This window comes from Aquarana catesbeiana, linkage group LG01 (genome assembly GCF_042186555.1).
Source record: "Aquarana catesbeiana isolate 2022-GZ linkage group LG01, ASM4218655v1, whole genome shotgun sequence".
Taxonomy (NCBI): domain Eukaryota; kingdom Metazoa; phylum Chordata; class Amphibia; order Anura; family Ranidae; genus Aquarana; species Aquarana catesbeiana.
In genome coordinates, this window is record NC_133324.1 from 351313487 (window position 1) to 351335503 (window position 22017).

Genomic DNA, 22017 nt, shown 5'->3' on the forward strand with positions numbered 1-22017 from the left:
TAGATCGTACTTTAAAGAGAGGGGGATACTTAGCCTTGTATACCAAATCGAAGGAAGAGGTGGAAGGGGATACCTAAGTAAGTTAGTGAGGTGAGCCAGGTAAAGTTGTAATTCTCGTGGAATGGGGACTCAAATTCAAGTATAAGGCTACATTCACACGGCCGGTTACATGCGGGCACTGGATTCCGGTGGCAAGAATCAGCATATTCTGGAAGCTGGAATAGTTGGGGAATGCGATTATCAGCTGCATGTAGCCACAAACAGAGTGGATAGCTGCAGTTATAGATGGATGTCCGAGCCTGGATGCAGTCAACAGCATGTGGCTATATGTGAACAGCAGTGGCTGCTGTCAGCCCGCCATTAGTTTAAATAAGCTGAACAACCACTGCTAATCACATGTACTGGTCATTCAAGTGGCAAGAATCCACTGACTCTTGCCGCTGGAATCTGGCAGCCACATATCCTTCTCGGCCCTTTGGCTAAGATCAAGTCTATTATCTGTTCTCATCAGCATCCAGTAGGGGTGCTGCGCCATCATTCTAGCCTTTTGGTAGGAATAGCTGTCTGAATAGTGTCCCTGCTGGTATAACTTAAAAGAGTGGGTGTAGATTGTGCTGGACTGACTCGATCAGTCAGTGTTGTAGGTTGCTAGGGTGTGGGCAGATGGAAAGACTTGGTTTCCAGAGGTCCGTGCCCAGTTTATGAAAAAGGTGGTGGTGAGCCCTGTAGGAACTTGGGCTGCTACCTCGGTGTACGACACACGGCTACTCATTAAAATTAGAAGAAAAGAGGTTTAACCTTAAACTATGTAGAGGGTTCTTTACTGTAAGTGCGGCAAGGATGTGGAATTGCCTTCCACAGGCGGTGGTCTCAGTGGGGGGGGGCATCGATAGTTTCAAAAAACTATTAAACACCTGAACGACCACAACATACAGGGATATACAAGGTAATACTGACATATAATCACACACGTAGGTTGGACTTGAAGGACTTGTGTCTTTTTTCAACCTCACCTACTATGCAACTATGTACGGCCTTCAGGTCGACTCTGCATATGTTGTGGAAGATAAGAAAGTAAAGGAGCGCCCAGAATTCGATAAAGGTAGGTAATATTGGTATTTTATTTCAGCAGGAAAAAAAGGCTTTTTACTGCCAATTACAAATTCTGGGCGCTACTTTACTTTCTTATCTTCCTGCTGGTATAATGGGGGCTCTGAAGGCTAGTACCAGCTGGAACAGAAATTGGAGCGCCCACAGGATGTGGGGCACGAGAGTAATTCCCCCCGGAAGACTGGCAGAGCCCAGTGCCTCCTTGACTTGAACCTAGTCTGGACATGGGCTGGGAAGGTAGAGAATCCGCGGTATCAGTGCCCCTGTGAGTTGGTCACCCCAGGGGTACTCTTAGTAACACTATGGGCCTGGGAACCTACTGTGTAAAAAGGTACATGGCCGCGTAATTATGTTTTTTTCTGCACTGTGCCTCTAGGGGCTATGCCTTTAGGCTAAGTCCGGGCAGTTTTTGTTACCAGGCCTTAACGGCTAGCACCTGCACAGTCACCATTTATTTTGTCACTTTGCACATTTGTCTGTGCTTCTTTTCTCACTTAGTGGAGGGTGTGAGTTCTCAGGCCTACCCTGAAGTCTAGGGGGAGGATGTGTGACCATCAGGTTCCTTCCTCTCCTGAACCTGGGGGAGGGAGGCCTCTGTTCGGGAAAGCCCCCTCACCTAGTACTAGCTGGTCCATGAGCAGCGGGGTCCGCCAGAACTTTTGGCTAGATGGACCAAGTTGAACCTTGCCCCTGTCAGGAGCCTTGCCTTGGGGGGGTGGGGGGGTGGGGGCAGTGTAAGGTCCTAATCCTTTGGAGGTGGACTAGAGGCACACCCTTAAGTGCACTTTTTTGAGTGTTGTTTGTATACTTTTTTGTACACAAATCATGTAACTAGCTGTGTGAAGACCCACAAGGCGTTTGATTTGGTGTTGTTGACCTGAAGGTTTGAAATAGTTGCAAAGGATGAAAGGAAGAATTTGGGTAAGGTAATTTCAGGGGAGTAGACAATGCAAAAGGTTATCAGTAAACATCATTATTTAATACTTACCTGTGAGTTAGGCCCCAAATATTTTGATGTTTTCGAATGGGAGCTGTAAAAGGCTTAGGGACAAAATAAACTGGATCAGAGATAAAGGGCAGCTCTGTTTAGCCACAGGCTATTGGAAAGGAGTCAGAACTGAATGCTGTGTATTTTATTGTGGCCCTCGGATGAGCATAAAGAGCCTTGACCCAGGATGTAAAGTTCTCTTCTAAACCCAAACCCAAAAAAGCATGAATTGCCAAGAGAGTGTGTCAAAGGCCTTGTGCACATCAAGGGAATGCAACATAGACCCAAGGTGCTGACATGATAAATAGGCCTGCAGACATTGTTGATCACTCCTCTCTACGACACAAAACCTATGCGATCTTTGTGGATAAAATGACCCAGGAAAAGGTTTATCCTAGTGACAAGGATTTTCACCAGGATCTTTAAATCCATGTTCAAAAGTGATATTGGCCTATGGCTAGACCAAGAATTAGGGTTGGCGGTTGGTTTGGGAATCATGACAATGTTAGCCGTAAGGATTCTAGGGGAAGGAGTCATCTTTCTTAACCACTTACCGACCGGCCACCTTCCACAACCGAGGTATCCATCTTTAGGGCCGGCGGTTCTGTACACGATAATGGTGGTCTCTGCGGCGGGTTCGCCACGAGATCACCGTTATCGGCGGCGGGAGAGGTGCCACCCCCCCTCCCGCCGCTTACTGGAGCCGTTGGTAGCGGCGGAGGCGATCGGGTCCTTTCCCTTCCTGAGGCTAAGATGGCGCCCACCCGTCTCCATACCATAGGACGGCCGGAGCGACGTCATTACGTCAGCTCCGCCCACTTCTCTTAAAAAGGCACATTTTTTTTGTGTCATTTTTTTTTTAAACGACTTTTTTTTTTTTTTTTTTTTTGCATTAAAGTCTAAATATGAGATCTGAGGACTTTTTGACCCCAGATCTCATATTTAAGAGGACCTGTCATGCTTTTTTCTATTACAAGGGATGTTTACATTCCTTGTAATAGGAATAAAAGTGATCCAATTTTTTCTTTTTTTTTAAACAGTGAAAAAATAAAGTAAAATAAATAATAATAAAAAAAATTTTTTTAAAGCGCCCTGTCCCGACGAGCTCGCGCGCAGAAGCGAACGCATACGTGAGTAGCGCCCGCATATGAAAACAGTGGTCAAACCACACATGTGAGGTGTCGTCGCGACCGGTAGAGCGAGAGCAATAATTCTAGCCCTAGACCTCCTCTGTAATGCAAAACATGCAACCTGTAGAATTTTTTTAAACGTCGCCTATGGAGATTTTTAAGGGTAAAAGTTTGACGCCATTCCACGAGCGGGCGCAATTTTGAAGCATGACATGTTGGGTATCAATTTACTTGGCGTAACATTATATTTCACAATATAAAAAAAATTGGGCTAACTTTACTGTTATATTTTTTTATTCAAAAAAGTGAATTTTTTCCAAAAAAAAGTGCGCTTATAAGACCGCTGCGCAAATACGGTGCAAAAAAAAGCATTGCAATGACCGCCATTTTATTCTCTAGGGTGTTAAAAAAAAAACAATATATAATGTTTGGGGGTTCTAAGTAATTTTCTAGCAAAAAAAACTGTTTTAAACACGTAAACACCTAAAATCCAAAACGAGGCTGGTCTTTAAGTGGTTAAGATAATTAAAGGCCGATATTAAGTGTTGGACCAGGACGTCAAAGAAAATATAGCCATCAGGGTATAGTCTTTTGCACGATTTGAGTCTTTTGATTGCCAGGCAGAGTTTCTCAGCTATAATATCAGCATTTAGAGAGTGATGGTTTTGTTAAGAGATGGTCGGGAGCCAGATATCTCGGAAGAATTCCGCTTAAGATGTTGCTTGGATTACTAGTAAGTACATGGTGCCTAGTTCTAAGAGCTATGAGCTTTGGTTGTTTAGCCAACAGTGCCAGGTTTGTTGCTATGTATGTAAGATGTTTGTTTCATCCTATGCAGCTGTTTCTCTGCTATGTCTGTGACATAGGTTAACTCTGTTTTGAGTTGATCTAGTTGAAGATGCGTTGGCCTTGTAAGCTTGGGTGGCCTTCTTCAGATCTGATTGCAGTTTATTCCTGGGTTGGTCCCTCTTTTAGAGCCCTTTCACACTGGGGCGGGGGGCGGCGTCGGCGGTAAAACGCCGCTATTATTAGCGGCGTTTTACCGTCGGTATGCGGCCGCTAGCGGGGTGGTTTTACCCCCCGCTAGCGGCCGAGAAAGGGTTAAATACCACCGCAAAGCGCCTCTGCAGAAGCGCTTTGCCGGCGGTATAGCCACGCCGTCCCATTGATTTCAATGGGCAGGAGCGGTAAAGCAGCGGTATACACACCGCTCCTTCACCGCTCCAAAGATGCTGCTGGCAGGACTTTTTTTACCGTCCTGCCAGCGCATCGCTCCAGTGTGAAAGCCCTCGGGGCTTTCACACTGAAATGCAAGCAACGGCACTTTCGGGTCGGTTTGCAGGCGCTATTATTAGCGCAATAGCGCCTGCAAACCGCCCCAGTGTGAAAGGGCTCTTATAAAAGGAGTCACATTTGATAAATGCAATACCATTGGGGGGCAAATATTCTGTTTACTTTGCAAGGGAATTTTTCCCAGAGCTTAGTGAATATACCACTTTGCAAAGAATGCCCAATCACAAAAAAAATATTATTTTTCCTAGCACAGGACTGAAGTAAAGATGGGCTGAATGACCCCCTGTTTTTTTCACACCACAACTCTCGACCATCGCAAAAGCTTGGACACGAACGGTGAACCCCATCGAAGTCTATGGGACTCGGACAGGAAAAATCAAGGGTCCCCATTTTGAAGGCTTATATGCAAGTTATTGGCCATAAAAAAGGGTATGGGGGCCCGGGTATTGCCCTGGGGGACATGTACCAATGCAAAACAAACTTTTAAAAAAAGGTCGTTTTAAAAGGAGCAGTGATTTTAATGAAGTTTAAAGTGAAACAATAAAAATACTCCTTTAACCACTTCAATACCGAGCACTTTCACCCCCTTCCTTCCCAGACCAATTTTCAGCTTTTAGCGCTGTCACACTTTGAATGACAATTGCGGTCATGTAACACTGTACCCAAATGAAATTTTTATCATTTTTTTCACACAAATAGAGCATTTTTTTTTGGTGGTATTTAATCACCGCTGTTTTTTTTTTATTTTTTACGCTACAAATAAAAAAAGACCAAAAATTTTCCAAAAAAAAAAATGCATTTTTTTTGTTTGTTATAAAATTTCGCAAATAAGTAATTTCTCTTGATAAATTTTGACCAAAAATGATGCTGCTACATTTCTTTGGTAAAAATAACCCAAATCAGTGTTTATTTGGTGTTTGCAGTGATGGGGAACAGACAGATTTTTTATTGGGACACTGAAATGTGTATAGGGACAGGGGTATCAGTGGTGCTTGGTGTATTTTGTGGGGTGATCTGTAACAGCTCTCTGTGTAAAATCATCCTCACACAGAGAGCTGTCACAGATCTGCAGATTCCCCCTCTCCGCCCCCCCTGCACTGAGCTCGGTGGGGAGAGCTGTCACACGTCTCTGTTTAAATTGTGATGGCTGTGATTGGACACAGCTGTCAGGTGATCAGGTGGGCCAATCACAGCGCCCATATCCCGATCTCTGCTCAGCTGGATCCTGTGATCAGAATGCAGCGCGCCTCGTGGGCTGCGAGACCCGTTCTGAGGGACGTTCCTGAACGTCCACTCAGAACGAGGAAAGGACCACCCGGGCGTTTATGTGCAGTGGCCGGGTGGGAAGTAGTTAAGTATAGTGCCGGGGGAGGGGGGGTCCCCTTAGTCTGCTTGTAAAGTGGCGCATCTGTACCATGTATAGACCCTGCTGCAGGAAAACTGACATTTCTAAAAAATAAATAAATAAAATATGACATTTAAATTGATTTTCCCAGCAAGCTTTCTTTATTTAGTAAGCAACGGCTTGGGGCCACAATTTAGTTCACTCAGAACAAGGATTAGAGATTTTTAGGATAAATTCTGGTGTCTCTTTGGCAGAATTTGGGTGGAAATAATAAAGTTTTGCATCACAGCGAGCAAGCCTTATGTGAAGAAGCCAAATTATAGTACACTCAGACCAAGATTAACAATTTTTTTTAGATAAAGTCTGGTGTCTTTTTCGCAGACTTTGGATAGAAGTAACAGGTGCCGAAAAATTGGTCTTTGGTTGTTGTTGGTGCCTTCACCATGTAACCTTCTAGAGCAGTGGTTCTCAACCCCTGTCCCCAGGACCCACTAACAGGCCAGATTTGCAAGATAACTGAAATACATCACAGGTGATATCATTTGCTGCTCAGTGATTGCAGTATTCTAGTCTGCATATCCCCAAGTTAATACTTAAACTGAGGACAGGAGTTGAGAACCACTGTTCTAGAGGTAGTCTTGATGAAAGCAAGAATTGGCCTTGCTGAAAAAAAAAAAAAAACTGAAATTTGACACCCCTGTCAAACAATTGCGGAAAAATTGGTCTTTGGGTGTTGTTGGTACCCTCACCCCGTAACATTCTAGAGGTAGTCTTGATGAAAGCAATAATTGGCCTTGCTGTAAAACATGTAATGCACCTGTCAAAAAAGGTGTGGAAAAATTGGTCTTTGGGTGTTAATTGTGCCTATGAAACCTATACCAAAAAATTGATTTCAAGATAAAATCAACACCCAGAAAGGTAGGCAGCCTAGACAGTCTTGCGATCCCAATAACACTTAATCAGAGACATCAGCATCAGGGGATTGATAGCTGCTAATCCACGACTGATTAATTTTTACAAATGTCAGCCGGTCAACGGAGTCTGAATAGAAGTGCTCTTTTATCTGTCAAAAAACCTCCGGGCAGCACTGAATGCCTGTTTGGAAAGCACACTTGATGCAGGGCAGCCCAACAGCTCAATTGCATACTGGACCTGTTTTGGCCAGTGGTCTATTCTCGTGACCCAGAACCCAGTGGATCGTCTACTGGAAAGCTCTCCATGTCTGTTTTCACCCCTAGATAATCTTCCTTCATTTGATAAATAAAAAATTTTGAAATGCATTACTGAGGCGGCCCCCTTCTTCACCAACAGAAGCCTTAAAACTAGCTTTTCCATGAGAATGTAACCTACCTGGAAAGGCGTTATATAAACTCCTCTTTAAGGTGTCCTCAAGATATTTCATCCATTGCTCCCTCTGTGGGGACGGGATGAGTTCCAAGTCTTTCCCCTTTTAACGGTGGTCAAGAAGGGTTGCCAACTAATAATGATCCTTATCCTAGATGCCACAAATTCTCAGGTCCTTTTTCAGGCTTTGAAGAATAAGGGAGGCCATGCACCGCAAGTAATCCTCAAGGTCACTGAGGATTACAGTATCTGGAACTGCCTCCTCCCAGCCACGTACTGCTCCCAAAGTTTCTGGGGACTGAAAACCATCTCTTAAGGTTTGACATATGCCTTCCTCTGCTTCAATGCCTCCAAAACTGCCATAATCTTCCTCCTCCCTCTCCTCTTGTGTGTTCCGTGGCATCGCAAGAATGGAATATGCATAAAGTGGGCTTTGAGAGGAAAGGAAGTCCTGCCTCGAGTGCCCTGTCCATAATGCCGTGCAGAGTCTGTTCCAGCAGGAACAGAAGAGGGGTTGTGTCACTGATACATGCATTGTCACAGCTCACCATCCTTGTTGCCTCCTCAAATGGTGACAGTACATGTATAAATCCTTTATCAGCAGCCATTGGCATGGGGAAAAAAAGCTGAGGTGCCCTGAGCCTGTCCTTGTGACACTCACACAGGTACTCGTTGATGGCCCTCTGTTGCACATGCAGCTGCTGCAGCAGTGCCGAAGTTGAGTTCCACCTGGTGGGTATGTCACAAATCAGGAGGTTTACGGGCAGGTGGAATTCTCGCTGAATTTTAGCCAACCGAACACTGGCTGTGTATGACCACCTGAAATGGCTACAGACTCTTCTGGCCTGCCTTAAAAAACTTGCAAACCTGGGTACCTGTTTAAGAAACACTGTACCACCAAATTGAGAATGTGACAGGCATGGTCCATGTGTCAACTTACCCTGTTGAAGGGCAGACAGAAGGTTAGTGCCATTATTGCACACCACCATTCCTGGCTCAATGTACCTTGGTGTGAACCACGTCTGGGCCTGCCCGTGTAGAGCTGAAAGAATCTCTGCTCCGGTGTGGCTCTTGTCTCCTAGACCAGCTGAAGCACAGCGTGGCATCTTTTTGGCCTGATTTGTTGAATGGCCCCTTGAATGCTTAGGAGATACTGGTGGTTCATAGGATAATCCAACAGAGGAGGGCATGGAGGTGGAGCTGACAGGTTTCGCATCATCACCACCAGCTGTATAGAGACATGACGGCAAAACAAGCTCCAGTACTGGGCCCTGTCCTGCATCCTTCCTAGTTGCAAGCAGAGTTACCCAGTGTGCAGTGAACAAGATATATCATCCCTGACCATGCTTGCTGTCAGCAGTATGGTGGACCTTGCGGTTGACTGCATTCTCCGACGATGACAAAAAATTTACCTTCCACGTGATGTTACAGAGCTGGAATGGCCGTACGTGCAAAGAAATAGTGACTGGGAACCTGCCAGTGTAGTACAGCACATTCTGCAAATTCATGGCAGGGGGCAGAATCCACCAGATGGAAAGGCAGGAGTTGTAAAGCCAGCAATTTTGACGAGCTGGAATTTAGACGCTAGGCATGTGGGTTACAGGGAGTATTTTTTTTCTGCGCTGCAGCAGCTGGGGCAGAGAAAAGTGCCTGCTATACTCTACAGCTGGTGGTGTGCTGCTGGCAGACATGTTGCAAGGACCTGTGACACCCTTTGCTATACCATCATCCCTATCAGTGAAGGCTGAGAGATCATGGGATATAGCTGGGTTACATATCAGAGGTGGGGAGGAGAAGAATTTGGTTACTTGTGTGTAGCTTTTAGGTGCTCTTGCCAACCGGCTGAGTGGTAAGAGGTTAAATGCCTTGATAAGCATGTGGTACCCAAATGGCTGGTGTTTTTGCCCTGCTTGTGGCAGAGATTGCAAATTGCAACAGTGCGATCAGCTGCACATGTGCTGAAAAAGGCCCACACAGCTGAGCTCTGGAAAGTGGGCCGGGAGATAACAGCTCCGCAATCTGATGGCATAGGGTGGCTGCTCTCTACTCTTCCAGGATGCCTCACTTTACTCTTGTGCTCTATCCACCACGCAAGTCGTGCCAGGGACCTCATCATCAGCATCCCCCCTATCCTCATCAACACTGGAGCCAACTTGGCAATACTCTCTGGCTGGGGGAACATGACTGCTAATTTGTTATTTATCAGTGTTCTCCCCTCTGTTGGCTCACGACAGTCCATTCCTCTACCTCAGAACCAGCATCTAAATCAAGTACTGTAATGTCTGTGCATCCTCAAGCAGCAAGTGGCTGACGCTGTGTTCAAATAATACAGCTGACACCCCCATGCATGATGCTGGGGCTATGGCAGGAGTTGCTGCGGACAAGGAGGCAGAATAAGCCGCCGTGGCAGCTCCGGTGGACTGCGCACTAGTGCAAGCTTGAAGGGTCATAGAGGAGGAGGAGGATTTAGTAAGCCAGTTAACCACCTCCTCTACATGCTGTGGCTGGATAGCACGGGCAACATCACTAAACAGAGACAAAGGTCCCCTGCCTGAGGACGGACCACATCTACCTTTGCCTGTGGACACAGACGTCTGCCTCTTCTTGCTGGTTTTCCAGACATGGTGGGGTGCCCATTACCCAGATCTTATAGATACTAGGAAATGTGTAATTGGATGCACTTTATTCACTGAAAAGTGGTGTTTGGTGCACTTTAAATTGAGTACTGGACGCTGACAGAAATGTAAAAACTATATAAAAAAAAAAAATTAAAAAAGGCAGAACACAACGTCGCAGTCAGAAAAATTGCAGGCTGACAATTTTAAACAAAGGGGGCAGGCAGGGGACCAAAAAAAAAACCCAGCAAAAAAAAAAAAAAAACGGGTATACAACACCACAGTATACAGCACTAAATGTTATGTAATGATGTGTTAAACACTGCTGTACACTAATGCATTACACTGACACACTATTCTCTCACACTATACTAACACTACATTCAGTCAAATGTTATGTAAAGCGGTGATAAACACTGCACTGCACTAACACAATTCTCACACACTATACTAACAATAAACTAACACTCTGCACTCAGGAGTCACAATAAGTGAACACATTAACTGCTAGTAGCAAAACGAGCCCTGCTCTATCTGCACTTCAACACACTACAAGGCTATGGGAACTTAGCTTTTATAGTGTGGGGTGGGACTATGCTGTGATTGGGAAAAAAAAAAATCATCACTTTGTCCAATCAGGGCTCTGACAGTGTTAACTGGCGAAGCCTTGGACCTGACCAGCGGTCAGGTCCAAGGCTTCATCCAATTGGGGCCTTAGAATGCACGGTAAAGCACACAGTGCATTCTGAGGTGCTCGGCGGGTGAACATCCCGCCGAGCTATCCGCAAATTCGGATGTTTGTCGAAGAGGCGAAGTTCAGGCCAAACTTATGCCTGGTTCAAACTGATCGCTTATCTCTGGACTGAAGTATCCAGAGCTTTATCCCATGCTCTAAGCTCTGAGGAACATCCCCTGCAAAGCGATCAGTCCAATTGCTTTTATTAAATCAACCCCCATGTCTTACAAGTGGCCATGTATAGAAATATTAACAATTGTGTAACAGGGTAGAGATAAAGCGCACCTGAAGTTAAAACAAAGATATCCTATGTTACAGTGGACATCTAAAAATGCTAACTTTGCCTAAACTGTACCCTAAAATATATTTACCATCTCGAATTCTTCCTGAAAATAGCTGTGCAGTACCTTTGAGTCTCATAATCGTGTCTCTGCAGTGCATTAAAGCACTGCTGTCCCGTAACTGCTAGGCTCACGTGATTTGGTGATGCCACCATTTAGCTGTTCACTGTTCTTGTTCGAGAGATAGCTGCCATACAAGGATTACCTCACTTCTTATGCCCTGTACACACGGTCGGACATTGATCGGACATTCCGACAACAAAATCCATGGATTTTTTCCGATGGATGTTGGCTCAAACTTGTCTTCCATACACACGGTCACACAAAGTTGTCAGAAAATCCGATCGTTCTGAACACGGTGACGTAAAACACGTACGTCAGGACTATAAACGGGGCAGTAGCCAATAGCTTTCGTCTCTTAATTTATTCTGAGCATGCGTAGCACTTTGTGCTTCGGATTTTGTTATCGGAAAATGTTATAGCAAGCTCTCAATTTTTGTGTGTCGGAAATGCTGATGGAAAATGTTTGATGGAGCCCACACACGGTCGGAATTTCCGACAACAAGGACCTATCACACATTTTCCATCAGAAAATCTGACCGTGTGTACAGGGCATTATTCATCTATGTTCTGGATTTGTGCTTCATTCACTTTTTTTTCTGCTCTTGTAAAGGCTCAAGATTTTTTACCTTCATGCATGAAGGTAAAAACAGAACCCCCCCCCCCCCAACCTAATACTTACCTGAGCTCCATCTTGAATCAGCGACGTCCATGAGAGCCTTGCTTCTCCGGGGACTCGCACTCCTGTTTGGCTTTTGGCAGCAGCGGGCGCTGTCAACCACAGCCAGTGAACCAATCAAGATATGGGGGGGCGGAGCTCCGTGTGTGAATAGACACACAGAGCCATGGCTCGGGAGCATGACTGCTTGGTTGCCCCCACAGCAAGTTGCTTGCTATGGGGGCACCCGGCAGGAGGGAGGAGCCAGGTGCACCAGTGTGAGACCCGAGAAGAGGAGGATCTCAGATACTCTGTGAAAAACCATTGCACAGAGCAGTAAAACATGTCTGTTATTTAAAAAAAAAAAAAAAAAAAAACACAAGGCTTTAATTATTCCCCTAATAATCAGCTCACCAGTCAGCAGGGGGCAGCTCTGACACAAAACAGCAAAGCCCTGCCTTTACTAAGATGGCTGCCTTTACACAGAGCCAGTGCAGAACAGGCATGGTTAGTAAGAAAGGGGAAAATATCACCAGAGAACTATTAGGAAACACTGGCAACTAGTTCTTTGTCTTCTGCTTGCCTTTTTCAGACACAGCTTTCACTGTTTGGGTCCTCCTTAAACAGATGAGTAATTTTTGTATAAATTCTTTTTTTCCAGCCTCCCCCAATATTTCTGTATTTTATTTGGCTAGGTTTACACTTGCGTTTGGGGGTGTTAAAAACAAGCAATTGAGCCTCTTTTTTACAACCCCCCCAGCTGCAAAGGCAGCCAGAGAAGGTTGCATATCTGCTACAGCCAGGATGGTTTGCTTATTGGCAAGTATTATACCACCTGTTGCATTCAGTGGGCAGTACTGCCAGCTGAATACGACCGATTCAAGTGAATGGGACCGCAACATAACCGCATGCAATGCACTTAGTTGCAGCACAGTGGTGCAGGCTTTTAGGGTGAAAGAAGAAGGTGAGGAGGCAACATAATGCCTCCCAGCCTCCTGTCAAATGTCATACTTGTCCTGATGCCTCTTCTTTAAAAGGACTATTTGGTGAAGAGTGAATTTAAACCTAAAAAAAAAAAAAAAAACCCACCGTTATCAGACTTGCCCTCGAAAGGGAATTATTGTTGTGGGTCTTAAACTATGGGACTGGTTTACTAAAACTGGAGAGCGCAAAATCTGGTGCAGTTGTGCCTGGTAGCCAATCAACTTCTAACATCAGCTTGTTCAATTAAAGTGGAACATTAGTCAAAAAATTAAGTCCTGCTAGATCACTTCATGCTGTCTGCCGAGTTTGTATTTCCTATCCTGTACAGCCAAGGAAGCTGCTTCTGTTTAATCTGCAACTGCCATGGGGCTGTACATACAATCAGTTATGACACCATCTATTTGACAGTGGTTGAGGACACAAGCATATGTGGAAGTTAGCAAGCCCGGCATTCCAAGAATGTAACTGTTTTTTTAAACCGTTATATTGATGGATTTAGTTGATTTATGATTTACTGCTGTTCAGGGGCTCTGGGCTTCATCAAAATGGCAGCCTCCAGCAAAAAGAAACAGGAGTATTGCTGGAGGCAATTTACAGCACACGCTAATTTTGGTAGCATAATTATTAATGTTGAATGTATGTTCCTTGCTAAAGAACATTATTTTTTATCAAGTTGTTATGGGCAAAGTTCCACTTTAAGCTTTGGCAATAAAACTTGGAACATGATTGGTTTCTGTACAGAGCTGCACCAGATTTGCACTCTTTAGTTTTAGTAAATCAACCCCTGTATGCCCCCCATATGTTGAAAGTAAGTAAGGTGAAGTTGGGTGGATAAAGACATTGCATGATGTGTCCTTGTAGCCATTACTATATTGGTAAAACTATTCAAATGTTGAAGGATTGCATTTAAGATCAACAGAAGTAGGAGCAGCAAGATAATTTAATCATATTTAAGAAAGGGAGTGATCATAGGAAGATACTTTTACAGGAACTCAAATTAAAGTGGTTCTAATGCCTAAACATTTTACACCTTCATCTATTCTCTCCATTAAAAAACATCCAGATAGCAATATCCCCCCCTCTATAATTACCCAAGCCCTCACTCGCTCTAGCACTGTACCCATCTATAATGGCTCTCCCAGGCTTTGATAAGCAGGCACCCGATTGCTGTCAGCCAAACTCTTCAATGAGGGGGCGGGGCTTAGTGGCATTGCTGGTGTCTAGTGACACCGGCAGCGCAGCTCAGGATCAAACCCACATGAGTGCTCCCATTGCAAGCGGCTTGCTATGGAGCACACGCAGAAGGGGAGGTGCCAGGAGTGCCACCAGGGGACCCCAAAAGATGAGGATTGGGCTGCTCAGGGTAGTTATATTGAACAGAGCAGATAAGTAGATTTGTGATTTAAAAATATATATATGCGGTATTCTTTACAACCACTTTAATCTCACTTATGAATGCAACAGCTCCTTTGAGACTAAGCGAAAAATTAATTGAATGCATTCCTGCTGTGATATTAGGTCTGGATGAGCTTTGTAACAGTGCTTGTTACTGCTGTGTATGCGACTTGTAACAGTGGTTTATTATGACTGTATATGGGGCTTGTTGTAACAGTGCTTGTATTTAAAGTGGAACTTTAGTCATAAAACAATGTCCTGTTAGATCACTTTAGGCTGACCTCTTTTGCAGGTATAGCTTTGTAAAACATTAAAGCAGTAGTAAACCACAGCAAAAAATAAGAATAACTTAGGCCCCGGGCAGTTTAAAGAGGAGTTCCATGTTTCCCTCAAAAAAAGTTAAAAATCAGCACCTACAATTACTGTAGCTTCTGACTTTTAATATTAGGGCACCTACCTGTCCAGGCCTTCTTTAATTGGCTATCGGGTGCTGGCACCGCCATCTTGACCACGGGAAACCGGCAGTGAAGCCTTGCAGCTTCACAGCTGGTTTCCTACTGCGCTTTGTGAATGGGCCACAGTCTTCTGGGACCTGTGAAGTGTCCCAGAATGCTGCAGGGGGAGGGATGGCGGCAACTTCTGGCTCAGCTCACTGCGGCGTATTGAGTCAAAAGTGTGAGCGGGGACCTGTCAAAACCGTATGTGACAGCATGCGCGTGGGACTCACTGTTTACGGTACAGCTCTGAAGCAACGGCACAGGTATGTCGTTCCTTCAGAGCGCAGGTGCCGGAGACGTCAGCGGTTGTACCTAAAGTAAATATCTCCTAAACGATACACGTTTAGGAGACAGCAACTGTACCTAATAGGTAAGCCTTATCATAGGCTTACCTATTAGGTAAAAATCATACAAGGGAGTTTACTCCCACTTTAAAAATAAGGGGCTTATAATGTGAAAAATTCAGTAATGCACTGCTGACCGCCTTAAAAGCAGAATTAAACCCGCCTACCCTTTAGGTTGCTTTCCCACCTAGGCATTCGGAATTGCAGCAAAATGTGGGATGCGCTTTGCGATCCTGTTACTTTCAATGGCACCCCAATTGCAGTGCGATTTGTCGGGCAACAATTGTGCCTCAATTGGGGTGCCATTGAAAGTATCCCACGTTTTGCGGCAATTCTGTCCGCGATCTGGAACGCCTAGGTGTGAACAGAGCCTTACAGTCCAGGAGCTGCTTCTGTTTGATCTGCAACTGCCATGGTGCTGCACATGCGATCAGTTATGACACTAGCCATTTGATAGTTTAGTTGAGGACACAAGCAAATGTGACAGTTAGCAATCCCGGCATTTCAGGAATGTAACTGTTTTTTGAAACCGTTAAATCAACGGGTTGGATTTGGTTCCACTTTATGATTTACTTCTGCTCAGGGCCTCTGGCCTCCAGCAAGAAGAAATAGGAACAATGCTGGAGTCAATTTACAGCACACACTACTTTTGGTAGCATAATTATTCGTGTGGAATGTATGTTTTTATAAGTAAAGTTCCACTTTAAGATCCCTATGACACTGAAGACCGCCTTGTTTTAGTGGCGCTGTGCGGGCAGGGTGCTTTTAACCCCAAAAAGGAGTTAAAAGCAGCCGAAAAGCACCGCTGCACTTTGCAGGCGCTTCGGCAGCGCTGCTGATTGATTTCAATGGCAGGGGCTGTTTATACACCGCCCCAAAGACACTGCTTGCAGGACTTTTTTTTTTCCCGTCCTGCAAGCGCATCGCCCCAGTGTGAAAGCACTCGGGCATTCACACTGGGGAGGCAGTTTACAGGCGCTATTTTTAGCGCTAAAAAAGCCTGTAAAGCACCTTCAGTATAAAAGGGGTCTAAGAAATGTGCACGAGGTATAGCATTAGTTAATAGAACATTACTCAGTGGGAAAAGAAGTGTAACGAGGCACCTGTGATTCAAACCCTGCGTGAGGCTAGATCCAGGTGCCCTGGGAAAGCATGTGCTTTGGGCAAGGACCATTTGTCAGCTTGATGTTTTAATTGATTCTTGCCTTTAGAATTTATTACTATAAATATGTGATGCAAGTGCCCTAACTGACATGATCTCACCATTGTGTGTAGCTATCTTTATAGTTCAATACATAAAGAAAGTAGCAGGAAACCATGCATTTGGAATAACAGAGGCCAGAATAACATAGGGCAAGGAATCTTTAATGCATGATGAACACTTAAACCAATCTCCTCTGAAACAGTGTTCTCCGTACAGGAAAGCCAATATCAAATTGTGTGAGACTGTAGTTAGTGCAGGAGCCTCCTCCTCTCAGGCTGCCTTGATATACAGGTATCAGAGGAAGCCAGTTCATATCTGTTGCTTACTTTAGGTGGGGTGGAGGACAAATTGCACTAGAGCAGTGGTTCTCAACCCTGTCTTCAAGTACCCCCAACAGGCCATGTTTTGGGAATTTCTCTTAGATAAAATAGCTGTCCTAAATACCAAGCCACTGACTCGGATTTAAAGTACTTGTGCAAGATAAAGGAAAACCTGAAAACATGGCCTGTTGGGGATACTTGAGGACAGGGATGAGAACTACAGCACTAGGTGATAGCCAAGGGCTGTGTTATCAGGCAACTTATGCCAAATTGCAGGGAGTACTGAGACAGCATGACATCTAGTTATCAGAACTAAAACTAGAGACTGTGCAGTTATATTTGGAGATCAGCATCTGCAGATGGCTGGCAAAGACATTTCAGTTAAATGCAACAGTACTGTATTTTCTATTCTTTAACCCAGGGGTCTCAAACTGGCGGCCCTCCAGCTGTTGCGAAATTACAAGTCCCATCATTCCCAAGGAATGATGGGACTCGTAGTTTCGCAACAGCTGGAGGGCCGCCAGTTTGAGACCCCTCCTTTAACCCTTTCACTACAAGAGCTCTTTTTTTTTTTCCTTGCACACATTAAAATGCATAGTTTAGGCTACTTTCACACTGAGGCGCTTTACAGGCGCTATAGCGCTAAAAATAGCACCTGCAAAGCGCCTCTCCACTCACTCCAGTGTGAAAGGAGTAAGGCTTTCACACTGGATCGATGCGCTGGCAGGACACCCAAAAGCCCTGCAAGCAGCATCGTTGAGGCGCTGTAGGAGTGGTGTATACACCACTCCTACAGCGCCCCTGCCTGTTGAAATCAATGGGCAACACCGACGCTTTTAACCCTTTTTCGGCCATTAGCGGGGGTTAAAAGCGCCCCGGTAGCAGCTGAAAAACGCTGCAAAAACGACGGTAAAGCGCCACTAAAAATAACGGCGCTTTACCGCAGACGCCCGCCCTAGTGTGAAAGTGCCCTTAGGGCTAAAGGTTACTTAAACCCCGAAAAAATTACCTGAAAGCAAGGACTCAATTGATTAAATTGGTAGCAGCTGCAATTTTTGATGCCATAAAATTACGCAACTTTTTTTTTTTTAAATCTATATTTTCAATAAAAATACACTCAAAATTAAATTTTAGTGCACACAAAACACCCAGTTTGTTTAGCTAGCCTTAAAACTCTGTATGCCTGTGAAACAGCAAAAAAAAAAAAACACTACAGTACCCAAAATTGTCCATAGATCGTAAACACTCTATAGACAGCTGTCTCACTCCAGAGCACAGAGCGATACCCAATATGTGTGGCACAATTTTCATTTTTGTAGGCATGGCACCCAATAAGCTGGATGTTTTTTAAAATATTCTCAATTAAAATTGTATTTTTTTTTTTTAAACCTAATTTCTATCACAAGGAGGCTGAAAAGCCTTCAAAATGATAGTATAGTACAGGTTTCAGGTTCTCTTTAAGAGTACATCAGAGGTTTATTAGACCTCCAATGTGACCTCTGTACTCGTTTGAAGCCGACAGAGTTGGCTTCATCAGCTTCTTCCCTGGCCAGAGATTTACAGTTCTGAACCTGGAAGTGAGCAGAGCTGAGCACTTCTGGGGCGATTCTTCACAGGGGAGGTCAGTGAACAGATGTAGAAGTGATGGGTGGCTTTACAGCTGCCAGGGTCAATTCTATTAGAAAGCCAGGAGCCTGGCAAAAATATAAACAAACTCCTGGCTGATTTAGCAGTCAGGAGTCTGTTTATATGCCAGCAAAAGGGTTAAATTATTGATTTGAGACCATTAGCTCTACTCATGCCTGTTTACTACCCTCAAATGCACAGAATAAAAGAATCTGGTAGAGAGAAAGAAGCTCCCTCCAACTACAAATTCATTAGACTAAATCACCAGCAGCAAGGAGAAGCAATAAATACCAGCACTGCTTACAGACACAAATGCATACAAAGCAATACAGTTCTCTCTTCCATACACAAAAGCATCATATAATGGAGCCATACAGACATTACATCCACACAAAGCAAGACATATTGGATACACATGCACAGAAAAACACTGGAATGCAGACATGCATGATCACACTCAAAAAACCAGCATACAAACAATACCTGTATACTTTAATGCAATCGGACACATAAAATACACACTCTTATGCTGCAAAAACATCATATTAAAAACAAAGAAACATACATAGAGCACACAGGCAAGAACCGTCACATACTCTTTAACGATGGCACTCATCTACAAACACACTTCTTGTTGTGCATGGATAAAGCACACTGCTTGCAGAGGACATTTGGTGTCTGTTGCTTTATGTGTCATTTGCTGGCAAACAGGGCTCCTACAGTCATAAGAGCCCCAAGAGCCACTGCCCCAGTCAGTACTGTTTTCAGAGAAGCCCAGTTTCCTTCACGCTGTCTTCTTGCTTCTTCTATAGCACCATCGCCATACAGAGCCAGGAACCCATTCTGAGAAAGAAAGACATACAGTAACATGGTTGGAGTGTCACAACATCGCCAACAGGCCAGTTATTGCACACCTGCATCATCTCAAAGAAAACCCGAGTACATGTGACAAGTCCAACTCTAATTTTCAGTGTTTTGTTTTTGTTTTGTTTTTTTTAAATACCAACCCCAATACCCCCTCCTGTGGGCAACATGAATGACGCACCCTCTTGTGGTGCATCATCATGAAGCCTGGGCTCAAATGAAATGCTGCAGAGAACAGCTTTATGCTGATGCTGGATGAAAGAGACCAGGATTTAAAGTGGCATTAAAGCAGACTTCAACCCAAAAATTGAATTTCCGCTTTAAGTACTGGTGACCACCTGCCACATTTGGCATGTCATTTTTTTTGGGGGGGGTCAGAATAGTACCCAGTTTTGACAGGCACCCAGCTCCCACTTCCTCCCCTAGCGCCGGAAGGAAGTTCACCTCTTCTCCCTCCCTGCAATCTTCTGGGATACGTCACAGGTCCCAGAAGATTGCCCGGCCATGCACAGCTTGCGCCGGGCTGTGAAGTTACAGTTACAATGCCCGTGCAGCAGAGAAGAAGGGGGAGAAGAGCAGGGCTTCGTGCGCCCGCATCTCTCGACCGTGGGCAGGTGAGTCTGTTTATTAAAAAAGTCAGCAGCTACACATTTTGTAGCTGCTGACTTTTAAATGGATGGAACTCTGCTTAAAAAACAAAACAGAAAAAGTGTTTTAAAGTATTCCTGTCCATCCTACATACATGTACCAGTTTAAGACCCCTTTCACACTGAAGAGCTGCTAAAACATCGGTCGTTTTTGTGGTGTTTTAGCGACACTTTTCGGGCGCAAGCGGGTCCCTTTTTTAAAGGTCACATGACAAAGTGACCTTCAAAAAATCCTAAAAAGACCAGTTTTGCTGCGATTTCGAAGCACTTTTAAGGCGCTGCCCATTTATTTCCATGAGCAGGGGCATTTTTGGAGCGCTTTTTTACAGCGCTCCAAACACGTCCCAATGATGCTGTTTGCACTTATTCTACCGTAAACATTAAAATCAATAGGAGGCAGTTTTCAGGCGCTATTTTTAGCCCTAATATGCCTGAAAACTGCCTCAGTGTGAAAGGGGTCTAAAAAAAAAAAACACACATCACCAGTAACTTCTTACTCCCATAAAGAAATACTGAATAAAATATTCCAGAGGAAGGGCACACACTGTAAATATCACCAAAAGCCCCTTTGCACCAAATAACACACTGTGCATATGTGACCAGCTGAAGTCACCACCCAATCTGCCAATCAATCTCTGGAAGAGTTGCTGGGGTATTCTGCAGCTCCTCCTATAGAGAATGATTGCTGTCTGTGAATGACAGCGCGTACTGGAGGAGGAGCTAGAGAATAAGCAACATGTGCTTAAAGCGGTTGTAAAGGTGTTTTTTTTTTTTTTTTTAAAATAACAAACATGTTATACTTACCTTCACTGTGCAGCTCGTTCTGCACAGAGTGGCCCCGAACCTCGTCTTCTGGGGTCCCTCGGCGGCTGTTTCAGCTCCTCCCCGCAAGCATTCACCACCTTAATGCGAGCTCCCTCGCACGGTGGTGAGTGCTTGCGGGCGCGCTCCCGTGATACAGCCGGCGGCTATAGCCGCTCGCTGTATCACTCGGCCCCGCCCCCCGGCGCGTCGCGTCATCGGATGTGATTGACAGCAGCGCGAGCCAATGGCTGCGCTGCTTTCAATCCATCCACTGCAGCCAATCAGCGGCCAGGGTGAGCGGAGGAACAGATGTCGGGAACGCGAAGCTGACTTTCGAGGCGTCAGGTAAGTAAAACGGGGGGCCTGGGGGCGGCGGTTCTGTCAGAAGTTTTTTCAACTTAATGCATAGAATGCATTAAGGTGAAAAAATTTTTACCTTTACAACCCCTTTAAGGCTGGGGAGAAGCATGGTGTTTCAAGCTGCCTGTACATGTAGTGTCCTCACCCTGGGCTGCCAAGATGAAGCATACCTGTAAGGGTGGCTCCAGGGTACCCTGCATGGTTAAGGAGTCACCCAAAATATGGAAAAAGGGATTCAGGAAATTTGCAATGTAAATTATATAGATGATAAAAAGAAAACAGAAGGCATGCACAGTAAGTGCATATGTATGCTACTGTTTGTCTTTTTTAAATGGAGGGTTTAATAACACTTTAATGTACGGGTCCTTATATCCCCCCCCCCCCTCCCCCAAATGTATTTTGGAGAGAGGTTCTAGTGGAGGGGAGGGGGCAATGACTAGAGTGGAGCTTTAAAGTGGGTGTAAAGTCTGAAGGCTTTTTACATTCAGTGTGCAGCTCCCCCCACAGCCCCCCTAATACTCACCCGAGCCCCATCTCAATCCAGCAATGTGCACGGGAGCCCCGACTGTCCCAGGTCTCGCTCTCCTCATTGGCTCCCACTGCTGTCATTCACAGCTAGTGAGCCAAGAGAGAGGGGGCAAAAGCCGCAGCCCAATGTCTTATAGACACATAGAGCCAGGCTCAGGAGCGAGCATGGACCAGTGCCCCTATAGCAAGCAGCTTCCTATTAGGGGCACTGGTAAAGGGGGAGGAGCCAGGAGTGTCGGCAGGGGACCCGAGAAGAAGAGGATTGGGAATGTTCTGTGCAAAACCATTGTAAACATGTTTGTTTTTTAATATCACTTTAATGGCACAATGAAAAGCATGTGTAGGCCTGAGCTGACAACCCCAGGAGATTGCTGCTATTTGCATATCAGAACACTCTGCTTTTCTGGGGTTTCAGAGCACCCTAAAAGAAAATTAATTTGTCACACAGGCAGGCATCTGAAGTCCCTACTATTAATTAAGTGGTATTTTCGATGTCCACAGGTTAACAATAACATGGGAAGTGGCAAGCATGAAAAAATAAAGTAAACTGTGTGATGTAGATTGTACTTTCTAAATACTGTAAACATACAAATCACCTCATTTAAAAAGACCCAGAACTCCTGCTATGGGTTGGCTTGCTTCAGGTATTTTGAAAATATGTACATGTGTTGCCTGTAACTCTTTAAATGTATAAGTATTCCATAATCTAGCTATATTCAATATGCTATTGTAAATACATTTGTGCTATTATTGCAAAATCACCTTAAAAAGACTCATTTATAGTAGCAAAAACTACTGATAGTTATGTTTACACGCCCAGAGTT

At 44.7% G+C, this 22017-nt stretch overlaps 1 protein-coding gene across 1 annotated transcript in view; it reads right to left on the minus strand.

The window, feature by feature from the left end:
* The window catches only part of LOC141145828 (polyadenylate-binding protein 2), an 84755-nt gene that overhangs the window by 49683 nt on the left and 13055 nt on the right, over nucleotides 1-22017 (minus strand). Inside the window, exon 3 of the mRNA XM_073632679.1 lies at nucleotides 16190-18833. Coding sequence (XP_073488780.1) covers nucleotides 18684-18833 — 150 coding nt within the window. The 3' untranslated portion in view covers nucleotides 16190-18683. Of the gene's footprint in view, nucleotides 18834-22017 lie in introns of the transcript that reaches the window.